Source organism: Mus caroli, unplaced genomic scaffold (assembly GCF_978045245.1).
Source record: "Mus caroli unplaced genomic scaffold, Mus_caroli_1 scaffold_12, whole genome shotgun sequence".
Classification (NCBI taxonomy): Eukaryota; Metazoa; Chordata; class Mammalia; order Rodentia; family Muridae; genus Mus; species Mus caroli.
In genome coordinates this window covers 22,240,349-22,258,104 of record NW_028227267.1, presented here as the reverse complement: position 1 = coordinate 22,258,104, position 17,756 = coordinate 22,240,349, and the positions used below count along the sequence as shown (strand labels likewise).

Here is a 17,756-nt window from a genome sequence, read left to right as displayed (position 1 = left end):
GTTTCAGCTTCTTGTTTCAGTGTCTGGGATTCCACTTAATCTTTTGGGCTACTCCTAAGGGCTGGCATCACTTCTCCATCTCTGCCCTCTGTAGCACTCTAAGCTCAGGTTGACCCACTCCACTACGGTTTCGTTCTTGGTGATCATCCCATGGTCCTGACATCTCCAATACACAAGGGTGTTCCACTCCAACTAGGCTTCACCAATAGCCTCTCATAGGCTCTCTTCATGGTGACAAGCCTCAAATCCTTTGCATGACCCCTTTAGTCCTGCGCCATCAACTTCAACTTAGACAATACCTTCTCCAATGGCCTTCCATGACCTCTCACAGTGCCAAGACTCAGCTGTTCTTCATGACACCTTCATGCCTTCAAAAACCATTACCACTGTGGTGACTCATGCACATTACCAAGTCCAGCCACAGCACGAGGTACAACCTTGGCTATCTCTGAACACAGATTCTTTGTGCTCCCAGAAAACAATTCCCAGATTTCAACTCAGTGATGCTGGTCTCTTCTTAATAATTGCTGATTTCTTAGCTCCAGCTAACCAGCATCAATTGTCCCAAGAGTTCCTTCCATCCTTAACTCTAGAGTCAGAGCCACATAGCTGAAGCTGCCGAGTTTTGCTGCTTACAGGAACTAGAACATGACCCCCTTGTACTATTACATTATCACTGGCTTTATGTTTTCCAAATCCTTCACTGCCTAAGCTTGGCTATCCTGGTTCTTGCTCTGTAGATTGACCTTGAACACAGAGATCAGCATGCCTGTCTCCTGGGATTAAAGGTGTGTACCACCATGCCTGGATCTAAATTTAGCTGGGTAGGATCTTGCCCCAAGGTCCCACTCCCTTAATCTGTTATCTCTGAGAACACAGGATTTTGCTCCATTTCACTTCCTGGTACCCCTTCAATACTTGAACCATGTATTTTATATTTTTACTTTCTAAGCTTGCTATGCTTGTTCAAACTTCTCTTCATAAGACTTAACCAGAAAACAAAGTCTCTGCTGGGCTTTTTTGAAACTTCCTTTGTCAATGCAATTAATCTGAGTCTCTTCACCTTAGTCTCAGGCTGACTTCTTAGTCAAGGGCAAAAAGTAGCCACATTCTTCACCAAAATACCACAAAAACAGGATTTATGCCACATTCTGAAATTCTTCTCCTTTGAAATCTCTTGGGCCAGGTCAACACAGTTCAAATTACTCCCAGCAACAAAGTCTTTCATATTCCTACTAGGATGACCCATTAAGCCACATTTAAAGCATTCCACTGTGTTCCAAATCCAAAGTCCCAAAATCCACATTCTTTCTTCAAATAAAGGCATGGTCAGGCCTATCACAGCAGTACCCTAGTCCCTGGTACCAACTTCTGTCTTAGTTAGGGTTTTACTGCTGTGAACAGACACCATGACCAAGTCACGTCTTATAAAAACAACCAACATTTAATTGGGACTAGCTTACAGGTTCAGAGGTTCAGTCCATAATCATCAAGGTGGGAGCACGGCAGTATCCAGGTAGGCATGGCACAGGTAGAACTGAGAGTTCTACATCTTCATCCAAAGGCTGCTAGTGGAAGACTGACTTCCAGGGAACTAGGGTGAGGATCTTAAGCCCACACCCACAGTGACAGACCTATTCCAACCAGGTCACACCTATTCCAACAAGGCCACACCTCCAAATGGTGCCACTCCCTGATCCAAGAATATACAAACCATGAAAGGTAGAAAATGTTTACAGAGAGTAAGGAGATGTGAGCAGATGGAAGAAGATGGGTGGTGTTATGCTTGTTGCTCTCTGACCATGAGGTTGATGGTTGATCAAGATAGGGACATAGGCTCTCAACAAGAGAGAGGAATGTTAGGACATAGTCTAATATCCGAGGATGATCAATCACGGTGGCCTGGTTTGAGTTCAAAAGGACCCCTGTAGTATAAGAGCAATGTACTTTCATTTTTTATCATGACAATAAAGAGTAGAGATGTGAATATGTTCATTTACAACCAATAGGATCATTCAGTGGTAAAGGTCCTGAGCAAACTGAAGTGGTCATGCCTGGCACATAGTAGTTTAGTAGTTAATGCTAAGTTAGCAAATAGGAGAATGAAGACTTCTGTGGCAGACACCTTCCTGGGAGGCAATGCTTCATCTCCTGTTAGATGACCTGGGTCCCTGTGAAGGCTCAGACTGTGCTGTGGATTAGAAAGTCAGGTTTCTGCCTTGAGCATCTAGTTGGCTACTTGTGCCCAGTGGAGCATCTATTTGTATCTCACAAGTGCATAAACAATGTTCTTCCAAGGAAACCAAGAGATCATGGCCCCTGCTCCCAAGAGCACCCTGCTCCCACTACTAGCACTTCTCCCTTTCTCCTTAGCTTAAGTGTCAGTCTATCACTGTGTCCAGACTTTTCATCCCCATGCCTACCTCCTTTCTCTCCTGTACTCTGTGTATGCGCATATGGTGGCCTGCCTCATATTCCTTCTTGCCTTGACCTTGAGCATACTCATTCACCCTGTGGCAGGGATTATGACCTCAGCTTTCTCCAACCGAGATCCTGTGGCTCATTGAGCTACAATGTCTTGTCCAAGTGACTCAGCTTGCATGTGGCAGGACCTGGGACTATTTGTGTGAACCCAAAGACAAAGCCATAAGGAAATAGGAAGGGAAAAGAAAGCGAACAGTGATTGAGACCCTGTAGGTCATGTAGAAGGTTCTAAGCTCTTAAAGTGGTGGCATTCCCTCAGCATGTGGCTGGGTTGCTGTGTTATATCTTTTCAGGGCTCCTCAGGTTCTCCTGCCCTACCAAGAGAGCTCCCTCAGCATCATCAGGAAGCATTTGCTACTTTGGTAGAAGAGAGGGGTGGTTGAAGGCTTCTTGATGGTAGAGTACTGGCCATAGAAGGAGCTAAAAACAGAATGCAGAGGATATTTCACCTGTGAGGGTAAATTGTGTCATCTTTCTCTTTGAGGTGTTGACATCAGCTTTGCCAAGTAAGAATGAAAGAGTTACTTATGGGCTATTGAACACCAAGGCTAGCATCAACTCCATCTTCAGTTATAAACTAAGGTGACCATCTGCTACCACTAATTCACAAAACAAAAATCCAGGAAATAATGGAGCTGGGGGAATAGTAGAATGTGTGATGCTCAAGCATAAAGATCTGATTTCAGATCTCCAGGATGTGAAACCTAGGCACACAGCATGCACATAGTTACATATCTATAACTTCAGTGCTACTGAAAGGAGGGAGACAGGCAGATCCCCTGAATTCATTGACTAGCCAGCCCAGCCAATCAATGATCTCCAAGTTCAGCAGAAGACTCAATAAGTAAGGTAAAGAGTGAGAGGAAGACACTTAATGTGGACCTCCGGCCTCACCATTCATACACACACATGTGTACACATATACACATGTACACACCCACAAGAATGTATACATAGACATTTCTTACATAGACACACATAACAAAACAGTAAGGGCATCCAGGGAGCATCTGTAAATATATACAAGCTAAAAGATGTCCAAACGGAGAGCAGCTGTAGCTTCAGAAGCATCCACATTTCTGAAGCATCCAGGGCATCCTTTGCAGTCCTTTGGGAATTTGCTGGGCTTGCGTGGCCAGTGGGCTTTCTTGACTCAGCAGCTGCACGTGGGCCTCTCCTCTCTCCATGTGGCCACCTCCATGCCCCACAGTGATACAGTCCAGATTGCTGGGCCTGGCTCAATCCTGATGTCGTCAGGAGAAATCAGGCAACTGCAGGCCTGGAGGATGCCACTAACAAGCTGGCTGGTGTTCAGAGGAGTAAGACGCCTCTACCGTGGGTGCAGTGTGCTCAGTGACAGTGGGCCTGCTTCTGATTACTACATATGTACTTCCCTGATGAGGACACACTTCCCTGGTCCTCTTTGCCTTTAAAGCCTTCCCCCAGTTCCTCTCCCAGCATCTGCTAGCCTCTGTATTGGCAAAGTGCATCCACTCAGATCTGTCACACACACTCCCCCCCCCCCCCCCACACACACATCTCCACAGGTCCACTGTGGTAGTTACCATAAGATGCTTAGGCGTAAGTGGACTCTGAGGGTTAGCAGCTACAGCTTCCCAGTGTCCTTAGCAGCACAGGACTTGGTATATCTGTCCTAACTCTAATCTCAGAGTCCACAAACACAGGCATTGCCTTTAAAGTATGTGTCAGGAAGAGTATTGGTGGACCTTTTCTAATTACCTGGAGAACAGTGGGCTATGAGCAAGAACAAGGCTGGGGAGATGACTCAGTTGGTAGCATGTGTTTACCCTTTGAGCTTCAGGACCTGAGTTCAAATACCCAGATCCATGTGAAGCTTGCTATGTAACACTCTTTCATCTTCCCAGTCTTCCTATGGAAAGGTGGAGGGTAGAGACAGGAGCATCTCTTCAAGCTCCTGTGCCTGCTAGCTTTGGGTATGCAGTAATGACCGACAGGATCTCAACCTAGATAAAAAGGGAGGACAGACATGCAAGGCTGTTGTCTGATCTCTACACATGACTGGTACATGTGTGTGCACCCACACTGACTCTCTCTCTCTCTCTCTCTCTCTCTCTCTCTCTCTCTCTCTCTCTCTCTCACACACACACACACACACACACAAATCATAAGCATATTATTTTAAAAAGCAAGAATCAAAGCAGGACCCTTAAGAACATTTAGATCTCTGGGTTACACTACAACTGAATAAAGGTTCGAATGTCCCTTCAACATGGATTCATCTAATAACCTGATAGAAGGCTCCAGAAGGAGGGCAGGTGGCATCTTGGTTCTGTGGTTCAGAGAGCATCACTGGCACACCCGTGCCGGCCCCATCTTCTTGTTCTCTTCTTTAGCCTGTGCTTTTCATCTTTTTGTCACCTGCTGACTACAAAGTGGTTGCTGTATCTGGTCAATAGCAGCACCCAAAGGAGAAAGGAAGGGGAAGGTATATCCAGATGAATTTTCTTTCAGTGACAGAAGTAAGTCTGAGGAAAACACAAGAAACTTCTCTTCTGTCCCATTGGTGGTTTGCTAACTAACCCTGGCAACAAAGAGGCTCTGGAAGCTAGACTCTAATAGAGCTCAGCTGGATAGTTGTGATTGGCTAAGACCACTTACGCTGCAAGGATTTGGTTCTGCTGGATCAAGTCACTTATCAGTAAGGGAAGTGAAGAAGGGAATAGACATTTCCATGGAAATTTCCATTTTCTTTCCGAAGGCCAGGAGAACCTTGGTGAAGAACTTCATGTTGATCTATGTCAGTGTTCCTGAATCTAGAGGTAGCATTCCTTTCTGGGGATCAAAGGCCATGCTCTGCTCCTCACCAATTAACTTCAGCAGAGCATACACATCTTAGGGTTTCCACTGTTGGGAAAAGATGCCATGACCAAGGCAACTCTTACAAAGGCAAACATTTCATTGGGGCTTACATGTGTTATCATCATGGCAGGAAACATGGCAGCATGCATGCAGGCATGGTGCTGGAAATGGTGAGAGTTCTATATCTTGTTCCAAAAGGCAACCAGGAGAAGCCTGTCTCCCAGCAGCTAGGAGGAGGATCTCAAAGCCCACCCCCACAGTGACACACTTCCTCCAACAAGGCCTCACCTACTCCACCAAGACCATGCTTATTCCAACAAGGCCACATCTTCTAATAGTGCAAATCCCTGGGCCAAACATATTAAAACCACAGTACATCTAACTTTTATATATATGCATAACTAGAATATGCACAGTATAAACATAGTCCAAAGAATCATCACAAAATGAACAAATTTGTTTAATCTGGCTGACCATGTCCAGAAATAGAACATTACCACAGTTCTTCAAAACCCAACCCTAGAACTAGTCCCTTTCAATATCCCCTTTAGCAAAAATATCCACTACCCACCCTTCAAAAAGTTTCCCAGCAAGGAAAATCAGTCCTAGGTTAGATTCCTCACACTTGGGGGAAGAGAATCAGAATGGTGCACATCTACTTTTTCCTCTAGACTTCATAAGAACAAATGAAAATTGCCACATGCATTTCTTAGACCAGAAACAAAGGCTTAAGGGGACAAAGGTGAGCCTGGCAGGATGCGAAGGAGGCTCCAGGGTGCAGAGGACTTAAACATCCCAAAACTACAGGACTTCGAGATCAGACTGGGCATGAGCCTGGGCGGTGCTCCCTGCTTAGTCACTAATCCCTTTCAAAGTTTGTTTTTCCTCAGTTTCCTTGTCTGTAAGGGTGTGATATTTGAAGTACTTGGGGCTGAATCAAACTACAAATGAAGGATATTTTGAGTCTGGATAAAGGGAGGGCTCCATAGCTGCTAACTGCCCAGAGCAGCATCTCACCCTTTAGGCAACTTCTCTGCCTGTGGTGCTATGCATCCACTCACTGTGGTAGTGGCTGCAGGGGGATCCTTGTACATGTCCACAGTGAGTGTACCAAGAGTATCCTTTATCTCACCCTGGGACTTGATTGGCTTTCCCATGGTACTCACTGATCACAGTCTAGAAGGGCAACTCCTCAGCCAGATTCTGTTTTAGAGTGGATGTGAGAGATGCTTCTCCTCTCTTCCTACAGCAGCTCTGGGTGTGGTTATTTGGCTGTTAAGTTGAAAATGTCACAGTGCTTTTACTGTATGAATGAATTGTGGTATTTACTGTGAGCTTAGACCCCTGCCCAGATCTACTTAGTTGAAGGCCACAATATCTCAGATATACAACTGGTCTTAACCAATCCCAGTATAAGGGGGCCAGGTAGAGCAACCAACTAAAAATGGGGTTTCCCTGTGAATTGGGGGCTCCAGGTGAAGGAAACTAGACATTCTATGGAATATACAGGAAAGATACCTAAGTACCTCTCCTGTACCGGAAGTTCTTTCCCTGTGGATATGTGACTGTGCCAGTCCATGATACAGTGCTCAGTGGTGAAGGTCAGAAGGGAAAGATGAGCCATGTGACAGACCTGCAGGGGATATAGAACAACCAGAGCATGCCTTTGTTGTGGACAAATGGGTAAAGATACTTGAGTGGTCTTCTGGTCTAAATGTCGAGAGCCCTTGGAAAGGCCATGTGCAGAGGACAAAATCTAAGTGTTATATCCTGGAAGCTGGGGATCGAAAGTTTTGGAGAAGGCAGGTATTGGCAAAGCCATATAGATACTAGTACTATATAGGAGTAAAGAAACCCCTCACAACTCTTTCCGAGTTACTGAGAACATCAAGCCCCTCCTTCCTTCCAGTATGTCTCCTCATGTTTGACCAATACAGGTATCCCTTGATCCTATGAGGTTGAGGCTGGAGCTGTACCCCTAGTCTGTCTGCTCCATCATCTCTCAGGGACCCACTGAAGTGTGCAAGACTACTCTCTGCACTACTAAAAGATGGCCAGGTATCAGTATGCACTCTGCTGTGCTTCCGCATGGGCTCTGTAGGCTTCTTTCAAAGAAGTTTGCCATTAGCACTTGATTGCAGGTGTCTGGGTGAATGGAGCCTGTGACTGTGCTCTGACCATGTGGATTTGACTCTTAACTAGTACCCTTTGGGGGTCCTCATTCAATATTTCCTCTTGGTTGTTTCTCCCCTTTGCAGTATAACGAAGAGCTTCACTATGTGGAACCTTGTCTGAACGGAACACTGGTTCAAGCTGACAGGACCAACAAGGAGGTAGGTGCTGCCTCTGGGCAGGAGCGCCAGAGATCTGGGGGCATGCCCCTGTCTCTGTTATTGTCGTTGTTCATAATAGTTCTATCTTGGTTCTTAAAATCTCTTCGAATGTGACAAGTTCACCATGGCTGTTGGAGCTCACTCCAGGTTGAGGACTGTTTACTGAGAAGCATATATAAGATCATGGCAGGAAAATAATTACATTTTATTCCTCTGCCTGCTTCTCCTGAATCCATTGGATTGGCTTTGTCTCCCTCTTGCCAGCAGCAGACATTGTGGGTGCTCAGTGTCTCTGTTGGCACTGTAGAGAGAAGATGGTTTTGGATGACATCTCACTGGAAATTGAATCAACTTCTTTCTTTTTTCTCACTCGTTACAATAGATTGACTCATCTTTGGGGTATCTTTTGTGATAACTTGTCTCCATTACAGAATAAGCCTTACCAGAGAGGGATGATATGTGGACTGCTACATCCTCAATATTTCAAGGAAGGCTCATTCCATATTGTGAACTACAATGACTATGTGTTGAAGGGAAATCTTAGGAAATAGGATTGAAGTTTCAATTCAACTATGAGCCTTCTAGAATATTCCCTATAGTAGACTTCTTTGATGATATATCTCTTTCCCTTGTGGATCTTTTTGATTTGGCAACCCAGTTATCATTTGTCCACCATTCTTCTTCCATAGCACCTGTGACAACAGAGACTAGTAAAGGTTTAGATGCAGCCTTGTCACGCCTCACGGGACTCATGGATGCCATTACCTGTGTTATTTTACAAGATGTTACACAAGACTTTATCTCTTCTTGTGATGATCAGATTCCTATGAGGGGACAGAGGAGGATGACCAAGGCAGTCTTCTGTGACACATACTACAGAGCAAAGCTCTGGCCCTTATTGCTAGAGAAACTGGTACTATCTTAAAGGAAGGTAGGGGAAGCTGTTTGCTTGCTTATCTCTAAGGGAGAGAGTTACAGGAGACTGGGTAAGATTTATTCCATCTGGCACACAGGAAAACTAAAAGCTGAGTTTCAGTTTGGGAGACAAAAAAAAATCACACATACACACACACACACACACACACACACACACACACACACACACTTACTTCATGCTTACAAGGACAGAGTAGTTCAAAGAATAAACACTTCCTGAGGATGCTCGTTTGTATGAAGATGAGGAGCCTGCTCATTTCTCTAAGCACTTTCCCTCTCTCCATTGCCTGGATGAGGAGGGCACCATTTTTTATTTATTTATTTATTTTTTACTCCAGTGTTTGTCTCGGACAGGCCACAAAAAAGAAAGTTTCCAATTTTAAAATGAAGGATGTTTAAATGATCAAAGCCATTCTCTGGTAGCTGATAACTTCCACAAAGAATAGAGAGCATTGTGACATTTGAAAGAATCAAGTCATATATGGGACTGGGTGAGAAAATAGGCCAGAAATTCATTAAAATTGTCTTTGGATTTATGCTTACCAAAAAAAAAAAAAAAAAAAAAAAAACCCAACAAAAAAAAAAACCCAAAACTAAAACTAAAACCTAGAGTAATTCAGAATATATATATATATATATATATATATATATATATATATACACACACACACACACATATATATGTATGTGTATGTGTGTGTGTGTGTATCCAAATATTTGCTTCTATAGTGTGGAAAAGCTATGTATCAATCAGGCTTACTCCCTTAGAATGCTGAAACTGTAAAACTCTAGTAAACATGTACACAATGAACCTGAAAGATATTCAGGAGAAGGCAAACTAAGCAGGGGCTTTCAGACTCGAAAGTATTGAGATGATTTAACTAGTTTTCTTATTGAAACACTGAGAGAGAAAGGGTGCATTGCTTGCAGGAAACATCAATGTAATAGTGGGTCTCCTATGAAGTTGTAGGGGAAGAAAGAAGGATAGCACTTTCAAGCACTAAATGAAACGATGATCAAGTGGAGGTTGCAAAGGAAAGAGAAATGGAAGCAAGCAGAAGGAAGCAAGATGATGATAAAGAACAGAAATCAATTAAATTGGAGAAGAAAGCGATGAAGAAAAATCAATGAAAGTCAAAACTGCCTCCTTAAAAAGAGTCAGTAAATTTCATAACTCTCTGGGAAAATCAACCAAAATGTGTGTGTGTGTGTGTGTGTGTGAGAGAGAGAGAGAGAGAGATTGAATAAATAAATAAGTAAATAAATAAATATTGTAAAAGATAATAAAGGAACACCATAGACAGCTTTGAGCTTGTAAATTCAACAACTTATCAACGATGACGCAAACATACCAAAATCAGTATAAGGAAATAGACAGTTTGATAGACCTATAACTATCAAGAGAAACTTAGTTGAAAATGTAAAAGCCCTCCCCTCAAAGAAATTCCTAGGTCCTGATGATTTTACTAGTAGTTTGTACCAACACTTTAAGAAGGATTTATGCCAATTTTGCATAATATCCTTTAAAAAAATTAGAAAGGGTGTGTCCTAGCTTTAGGTCATGAACAAAAGCAATTTAAGGGAAGAAATAATTTATTTTGGCTTAAAGATAGTAGTCTATTATTTAGAGAAGCCAGAGAAGGAACTTCACTGACAGACTCAGGACTGCCTGCCCAGGCAGTTGTTGTCAACTTACAGAGTGCTGGGCTGTCTTACATCATTTACAATCCAGATTATCCCCCACAAACATGCCCATAGGCCAATCTGCTCTCGACAAACCCTCAATTGAGACTTCCTTCTCAGGTGACTCTAGACTGACAAGTTGACACTTAGAGCCAAATGGAACATACTAAGGCATCACCCTCTCCTTTTTGGGGTGTGGGGAGGTGGGGGTGGGGGGATTTCTCTGGTAAAATAAATAATAGTAGAACAAAAGAAAACAACAGTGTACCACACATGTGGGCTTCACTTTGAATACCCAGAATTGTTTCAACATCAGTGTCAAATCAATCAATGGCCATAGCGTAATGATGAGAAGATACTCAATATTTTAGCCTAGCATTTGATTGGGAAAAAGCAGTTGATCAAAACCCAAGCCCTATCATATTTTTGTTTGTCTTTTTGTTTTGTTTTATTTTGTTTTATTTTTTTTTTTAAAAACCCTTAGCAAAATGAGATGATGAAAAGGCCATTTATAAAAACCCCAGTTAACAATGACCTTGGTGAAAGTTTGACAACTTGACTTTGCTTAAAACCTTATTTTATTTGATGTGTATGAGTATTTTGCGTGTGTGCATTTCTGTATACCACATAAGTGGCCTAAGGCCCACAAAGACCAGAAGAGGGCATCAGATCCCCTTGTGCTGTAGTTGCAGATGGTTTTGAGCTACCATGGGGTGCTGGGAACAGAACCCAAGCCCTCTAGAAAACCAGCCAGTATGTACAATTCCCAGAACTCAAGTGAAAGTGGAAAATATTGTGCACTTTATAATTCCAGCACTGGGGGGGGGGGAGGGGTAGAGCCTGGGATTCACTGGCCAAGCACCCTTGCTTGCTTGGCAAGTTCCAGATCAAGAAGTCTCTCACACATACTCCTTCTCCTTCATGTGTTCTCTCTGTCTCTGTCTCTTTCTTATTCTGTCTCAAAGAAAATAAAATAAAATAAAATCAGGAATAGTCTCTGAGGGATTACAACTAAGGTTGTACTCTGTGTCCATCTTCCTTCCTACCAGTGCCAGCTGTGGTACTGTTAAGCATCACCTCCAAGGGGACAGGTTGACTTTTCCTGACTGATTCTCCTTGAACCTCCCCTTTTTTGGCTTGTGCATGTATGTGCACGTTTGTGTACATGAAGGTGCCTAGGGTTTGCAGGGATCACAGGTGTGACACCCATACAAATGTGACCAATTTGGTTTTGAAGAAGTTACAAAACAGTTCAGGGAAGGGAGGCTATTCCTGATAATGAAAGACACTGAAGCAGTACAACAGCCATAATAAAGCAACTGTAAAATTAACCTTGACCTCAGCTTTACAGTTTATGAAAAAAATATATTTCAAGTGGCTCAACGAGTCAGGCGAAAACCATTTAGCTATGACCGTCTCTGAACAACGGTGAAGAATCTGGATCTAGGGATAGGCAGTTTGCAGGCTTGTTTGTTCTAGGGCCTTTGGGATATCTGAGACCACCCCCTCCATACCACGTGACCTTTTCAGCCGTGGATCCTGAAAGTTCCAAAGGGCACGTGGGTCCCAAAGGGCACAGAGACCTCCTGGAAGGCCACATCTAGAATTATGATGTGCTGTAGCCTTGACCCAGGGAGCCTAAATCTCCAAGCATGGTCATTTAAATCAAAACAGCATTTGATAAAATTACTTAATACGAGAAAAGGAATGTGGGGATTTTAAAGTCTCTTAAAACAAGGCAAGAAGAGGGTGGAAATGTTGGTTGACTTTGATCAAAACTGGCTTCCTGTGATTTTTGCATAAAATAAATAGCCGACAGCTCGGCATCCCCAGACAGGGTCTGGAGGTTCTCTTAGCTGGTTGGTTTTGTCTTCTATAGGTGTGGTTTTCTGTCTGGAGAACATTTGCCTTTGCTGTTCTATATACTAAATAACTGGCTGGTATTTTCTTTAAGGAAAAAGAAACCATGACAAATTGGGTGAGTCTGGAGTTCAAATGTAGAATTCAAACAAGAAAATTCACATTGTAATCTACTTCAGGCCTTCTGAACCATTCATCAGGCCTTGAAATGAACCTCCAGTGGTCTCTGCGGGGAGCAGAGGGGGAATAGGAGGGAGGCAGGAGGGTGATATGGTTTTTCTCTGGTTTTATAATGAAGATGTCTTGAAATCCACCAAATTTCATGGTTCCATTTAAGATTCATTTGTGAATTGGCTGTTGCAAAATCCACCAATCTTAGAGACCCACGTGACCCCCCCCCACCCCCTTCTCATCTTCTTGTGCAGCTCTCATCTCTTCCCCTGGCATTAGGAGACACAAAAGCTCCTTGACCTAACAAAAGGACCTAGCAGAGTTGCTAGGTTTTCCGGTTTCTTCATTGAAGGGAGCAGCCAGGATGCTGGAACTTCAGGCCTCACTTGGCTGTAGAAGTATGTCGTGTGTCAGGGTGTTGTAGACCACCGTCTTGGTGGGAGGGGGTGTAAAACAACAAGAATAAAGTACACACAGAAGTTAGTAAAAACAACAAGAATAGAGTACACACAGAAAGACAGAGGCAGACAGACGGAATAACAACAGTGTATACTTCACAGTAAACTACTATTGTGAAATGGTAGTTTCTGTTTTGCTTGCTTTAGGCAGTAAGCGAGAAGAGGGAGGAGGAAAGGGTAGAGAGGCATAATTTAAGAAGTCCATCTGATATATTTCTGCAATATTATATTTGTCTTTATATTGAGCACACACTTGCCATTGGAAATAAGTATGTTAACAATAATTTCACATTACTGATAATCACACAAAGACTTAAAACAAACTTTTTATAGAACAATACCTACTGACCCATTCACTTCTCTCCGGGTCCGAGGACTTCTAATTTCCAGATCAATTTTCCTTTTCTCATGGGGCAAGTTTTGCTTGTCATGGCCAAGAGATACGTCCACATACTATTAAATCCACATTACCAGGTTACCTGACATTACTTAATAAAAGATAGTTCAGATGATACACAGTAAAAAAGAAATCCTGGTTACTGTGAGACAGCCTTGCAGAGAAGCTAGAAAATGGTGATCTGGGGGCTCTTTTTTGAGAGACTATTCCTAGAAATTCTTCAAATATTACTTTTTATATGTAATTATCTATTTATATGTATTTGATCAATGCACTTATTTAAAAGTAGCCAGATTGCCATTAGGGGACTATCTATGTTAGGCTCTGTGTCAGTATATAGTTTGGCTTAAAGCTGTCAGTCTAGGGCAGTTCTGATGCCATTAGGTTTATCTCTATGTCAGTGCACTGGAATTAATGTGATTTTTTTTTTTGTATGAGCCTAGATTAGAAAGCTTCTTGTTAAAGGCTCACTGGTAAATATTTTGGTTTATGTGACTATAAAGTCTCTGCTATAATGACTGGGTTTTATGATTGTAGCACAATAGTGACACAGACAATACATGATGAATGGTCCTCGGTGAGTTTCAATAAAACTTTATTTACACAGATGGATAGTAGACAAGCATGGCCCATGGATGATCGTTTGCTAATCCTTGGTGTAAACTGTAAATGAGATTAGAAGATGTGTTAGCATATGCAGATTTTGCATAATTCAGCTTTAAACATTTCTAAATGGAGCACATGGAAGCCAGAAGCCTCCTTTCAGTTCATTCCTTAGCAAATGAGGGTTCAGGGGGAATGTCTACCTTGGATGGAGTTTCCACCTTCAATACACTCACCAGTTAATTGATTTTTATTTTTAAATTTCACTACTCATCTGTATTTATCTGGGAGGCAAAACATAAGGATAGGATTGTACACAGCTATATATATATATATATATATATATATATATACACACACACACACACACACATATATATATATGTATGAAATAATAGCATATCATACAATATAGAAAACATGTTAGATTCTCATGATTGCTATCGTTATTGTTACCAATGTATGCATCACCAGTTCTGGTCCCAACATATTTGTTCAGCTCATCAGACGAATGATTAAAACATAGAGGTGCTGATTTATGTGTGCAAATAAACATCGTAAATTCAGAACAACACCAGTCATACAGAAGAAGTCTGCTATCCCACACCCATTGCCTTGTGGAACAGGTGGAGTTATTTTTCTTACAGTGTTCAATGTTATTTCATTCTTCTCCAGTCGGAGACGTAAAGCCCGATTCTGAGTTTATAGTAGGCAAATAGTAGGACCAACAATAGGACATGTCTGACCATAGCATGACGAGAGGTGTTTTTAAGATGTTCCTATGGTGCTGTGCTATCCACATTAGTAAGACAGAGCATAGCTGTGTGGAACATAAAGAAAGATGTGACATACGCTCACTACTTCCACCTGGGTGGGAAGCTATTGAGCCGTGTTAAACATACAAGCTATCACATTGCTGCCTCAAATTCTCTGGAGCTTTGGGGAAGCATTAATGAAACTGATCAGATACTAGTGAGCAATTCTGATTAAAGCACATGGGCAGGTAGAGACTAGAGGAAGATGCCCGACATCCTCTGCTGCTCTTTACATTATTCCCTTGAGAGGGGATCTCACTGAATCTGGAGCGCACAATGGTTTTTATTGTTGTTTGATTTTGTTTTTTGTGGCTAGACTGGCATCCAGCAAGCTCCAACAATCCTTTGAGGTTGTAGACTCACAAGGCAGAGCCCAGCTTTTATGTGTAAATTTAAGATTCAAACTCAAGGCCTCACGATCGCACAGCCAACAGTCTTAATCACTGAACTATCTCCCCAACAGAACTTGTATATTCTTTTCATTTTAAAAATTAGTTTTTTGAATTAAGTGCTTATGTCTATGTGTATATGTGTGTGGGGTATGCCCATGTCAGTTGTGGGCACCAATGGCAACCAAAAGAAGGTCCAGGATCTCCTGAAGCTGGAATTACAAGCTGTTGTGAACAGCCCAGTGTGGGTGCTGGGAACTGAACTCAGTTCTGGAAGATCAGAATGTTTTCTGAAATGTTGAGCCATCTCTCCAGTCCCATCTTTAGACATTTTTAATGGAGTCATCCTCCTACTGGGCTGAGGGAGTGGGGGCTGTGATTTGACAAGCACTTACCTCATAATAACAGGGATTTTACTTTAGACTGTGGTCCAGTCTCAAATGCACATCCTTGGCCATCAGTGAACAAAGCATTCTCTAGATAAAGCATGACTACATTGTAGTCCAGTCTGAGGATCACACCGGAGACTTATTAACAGAATTCTGTTACTATGTAAGGAAGCTCTGGGACTTGCTAGTTAGAAAAAAAAAAACAAAAAAAAAAACAAAAAACAAAAACACTGTCTTACATAAAAATTCATGTTAGGTTATGGCAAATATCACTGACAGGAAGACAAGGAACAATGATCAGGATCTTGCCCACGCATCTTAAAGTCCAGACACTGAGTTAAATCAACACCCTGATTTCTATGCTGGTATTGCTGTCCTGGATATTGGATTGGACACTGGCTAGAGATCTAGAACGTGTTGGATTAACAGCAATACAGCTCTGCCACCGCCTCCACTTGGAGTGTGTCTCCATCCTTTGCAAAGCCTTACTGCGTCTCAGCACGCATTTGCTCCTCACATCCCCTATGGAAGGAGATCAAGGTCCAGATCTCATTTTATATTAGGCAAACTGAATCCAGGGTCCCATGCTCAGGATAAAAACAAAAACCTACAACAAAAATAGCTGTTAGAAGGATTTATATTAAATTGCAATTTTTTGTTTCAGATCAGAGATTGGTCAAACATCCCCCCCACACGTGCAACCTCAGTGTCCTGCATTGGGGTCAGATGAACACCCCACACAACACAACCTTTCATGGAAAATGACCTCACATGTAACACATCAACAGGTTGCCTGTGATTAGGGTCTGTCTTCTGTGGAGAGAACCTAGGTGTTCACAGGCCTCTCGTGTCCTTTCTGGATGTTTCTCGTGAATAAGTTGACAAATTAATAATGATAAGTTTAAAAACCTTGGCAGGCAAAGCAATTCACCTTCTTTCATATCTAGATTCCCCCATCAGCGCTGGAAAGCAGCCTCAAGGCCTGTCTTCTAGATTTAATTACAGGATTAAGCTTCTTGACAAACCTGGTTGAGATGAGCTATGAAAATCACTGGAGGCCTTACGCAGGCATGATTTCACTCTGTGCTGTTCCTCTGCTCTGAGTCTGGGTGCCAATTCATCCAAACATTAACTGCTCCCCCATCACATGGCACAGTGGAAGTGGTGAGGTGCAGCGTGCAGCATCTCTGCCTCAGCTGTGGTCACTGAGCCTGGGGAGGACCCAGATGCTAGACCCAGATCCTGTGCTCTGTAGGCCCATCCCTGGCAACTTCATCCAGCTGGCCCTGGTACAGCTCCCAGATGGTCAGTCCCTTTGCCTCCCCAGACATGTTAGGATTGGCAATTTATGCTGAAGGCATTTCCTAGGAAGAGGCCAGTTGTCTTGCCACAGAGATGCTCAAGTGATGTGTAGCTTATCACACATCCTGAGAGAGGGACGGTGAGGGCAGAATTGCTCGCTTGGGTAGAAGTCTGTAAATAATGGCAATAATGCTGAAGGCATCTGTGCGTGGTGCAGAGGCTCTTTCCTGTCTTTACAGAGGGAAGATGCTCTTTTGTTGTGAATTTGTAAAACTGTTTGCCTGGAGTGTAGCAGCTTTCTTGGGCATTTGCTGCAAAATCTCAGCGGGTTGAGCTAGATTAACCTCATTTAACAGCCAGCTGGAGCTGGAAGGGAACATCCTGCATGGATCAGCAGGCCCTACTCAGAGCTGAATTCTCATTATCATTCTGCTTAGGGGGCAGAAGCCTGGCTGTTCCTCAAGGACCCATTTGGGGTCCACACACTGCTGGGTAACGGAGGTAATGGGTATGCAGTGATGGACCCAGAGAGCAAACTCACAAGTGGCACCTTTCTTCTTTCTCAGCAGTGCGATGAGCTTCCTGCTTTCTATCTCCCCATGCGAGTGCGAGTGTGGTTGGAGGGAGGAGGTAGCTGCAGGCAGAAGCAGGTATTCCATGGAGCAGTTTGCCACCAGCAGCTCAGACTGATATCCAGAGTATAGTAGCTTGAATAGGAATGACCCCCATAGACTCATGTGTTTGAAAGCTTGCTCTATTAGGAGGTGTGGCCTTTTTGGTGTAGGTGTGGCCTTGTTGGAGGCAGTGGGTCACTAGAGTGGGCTTTGAGGTCTAAGAAACTCAAAGTGTGCTTCAGTCTCTTTCTGCTGTCTGTAGATAGAAATGTAAATCTCTCAGCTCCTTTTCCAGCCCCAATTCTGCCTTCACCCTGTCATGCTTCCCGCCATGATGATAATGGACTAAACCTTTGAAACTGTAACCCAGCTCCAGTTAGTTTTTTCTTTATAAGAGTTGTCATGGTCATGGTGTCTTTCACAGCAGGAGAAACCCTAACAAAGAGAGAACATCCCAGATGTTGCTTCCTCTGAACCTTGA

General features: G+C 43.0%; 1 protein-coding gene across 2 annotated transcripts in view; it reads left to right on the top strand.

Moving 5' to 3' along the window:
- Positions 1 to 17,756, top strand: part of Cacna2d3 (calcium voltage-gated channel auxiliary subunit alpha2delta 3) — an 857,083-nt gene that overhangs the window by 386,074 nt on the left and 453,253 nt on the right. For both annotated transcript variants that reach the window (XM_085828480.1, XM_085828479.1), the window contains exon 9: positions 7,584 to 7,658. In XM_085828480.1, the coding sequence (XP_085684606.1) occupies positions 7,584 to 7,658 (75 nt within the window). The remainder of the gene's footprint in view (positions 1 to 7,583; positions 7,659 to 17,756) is intronic.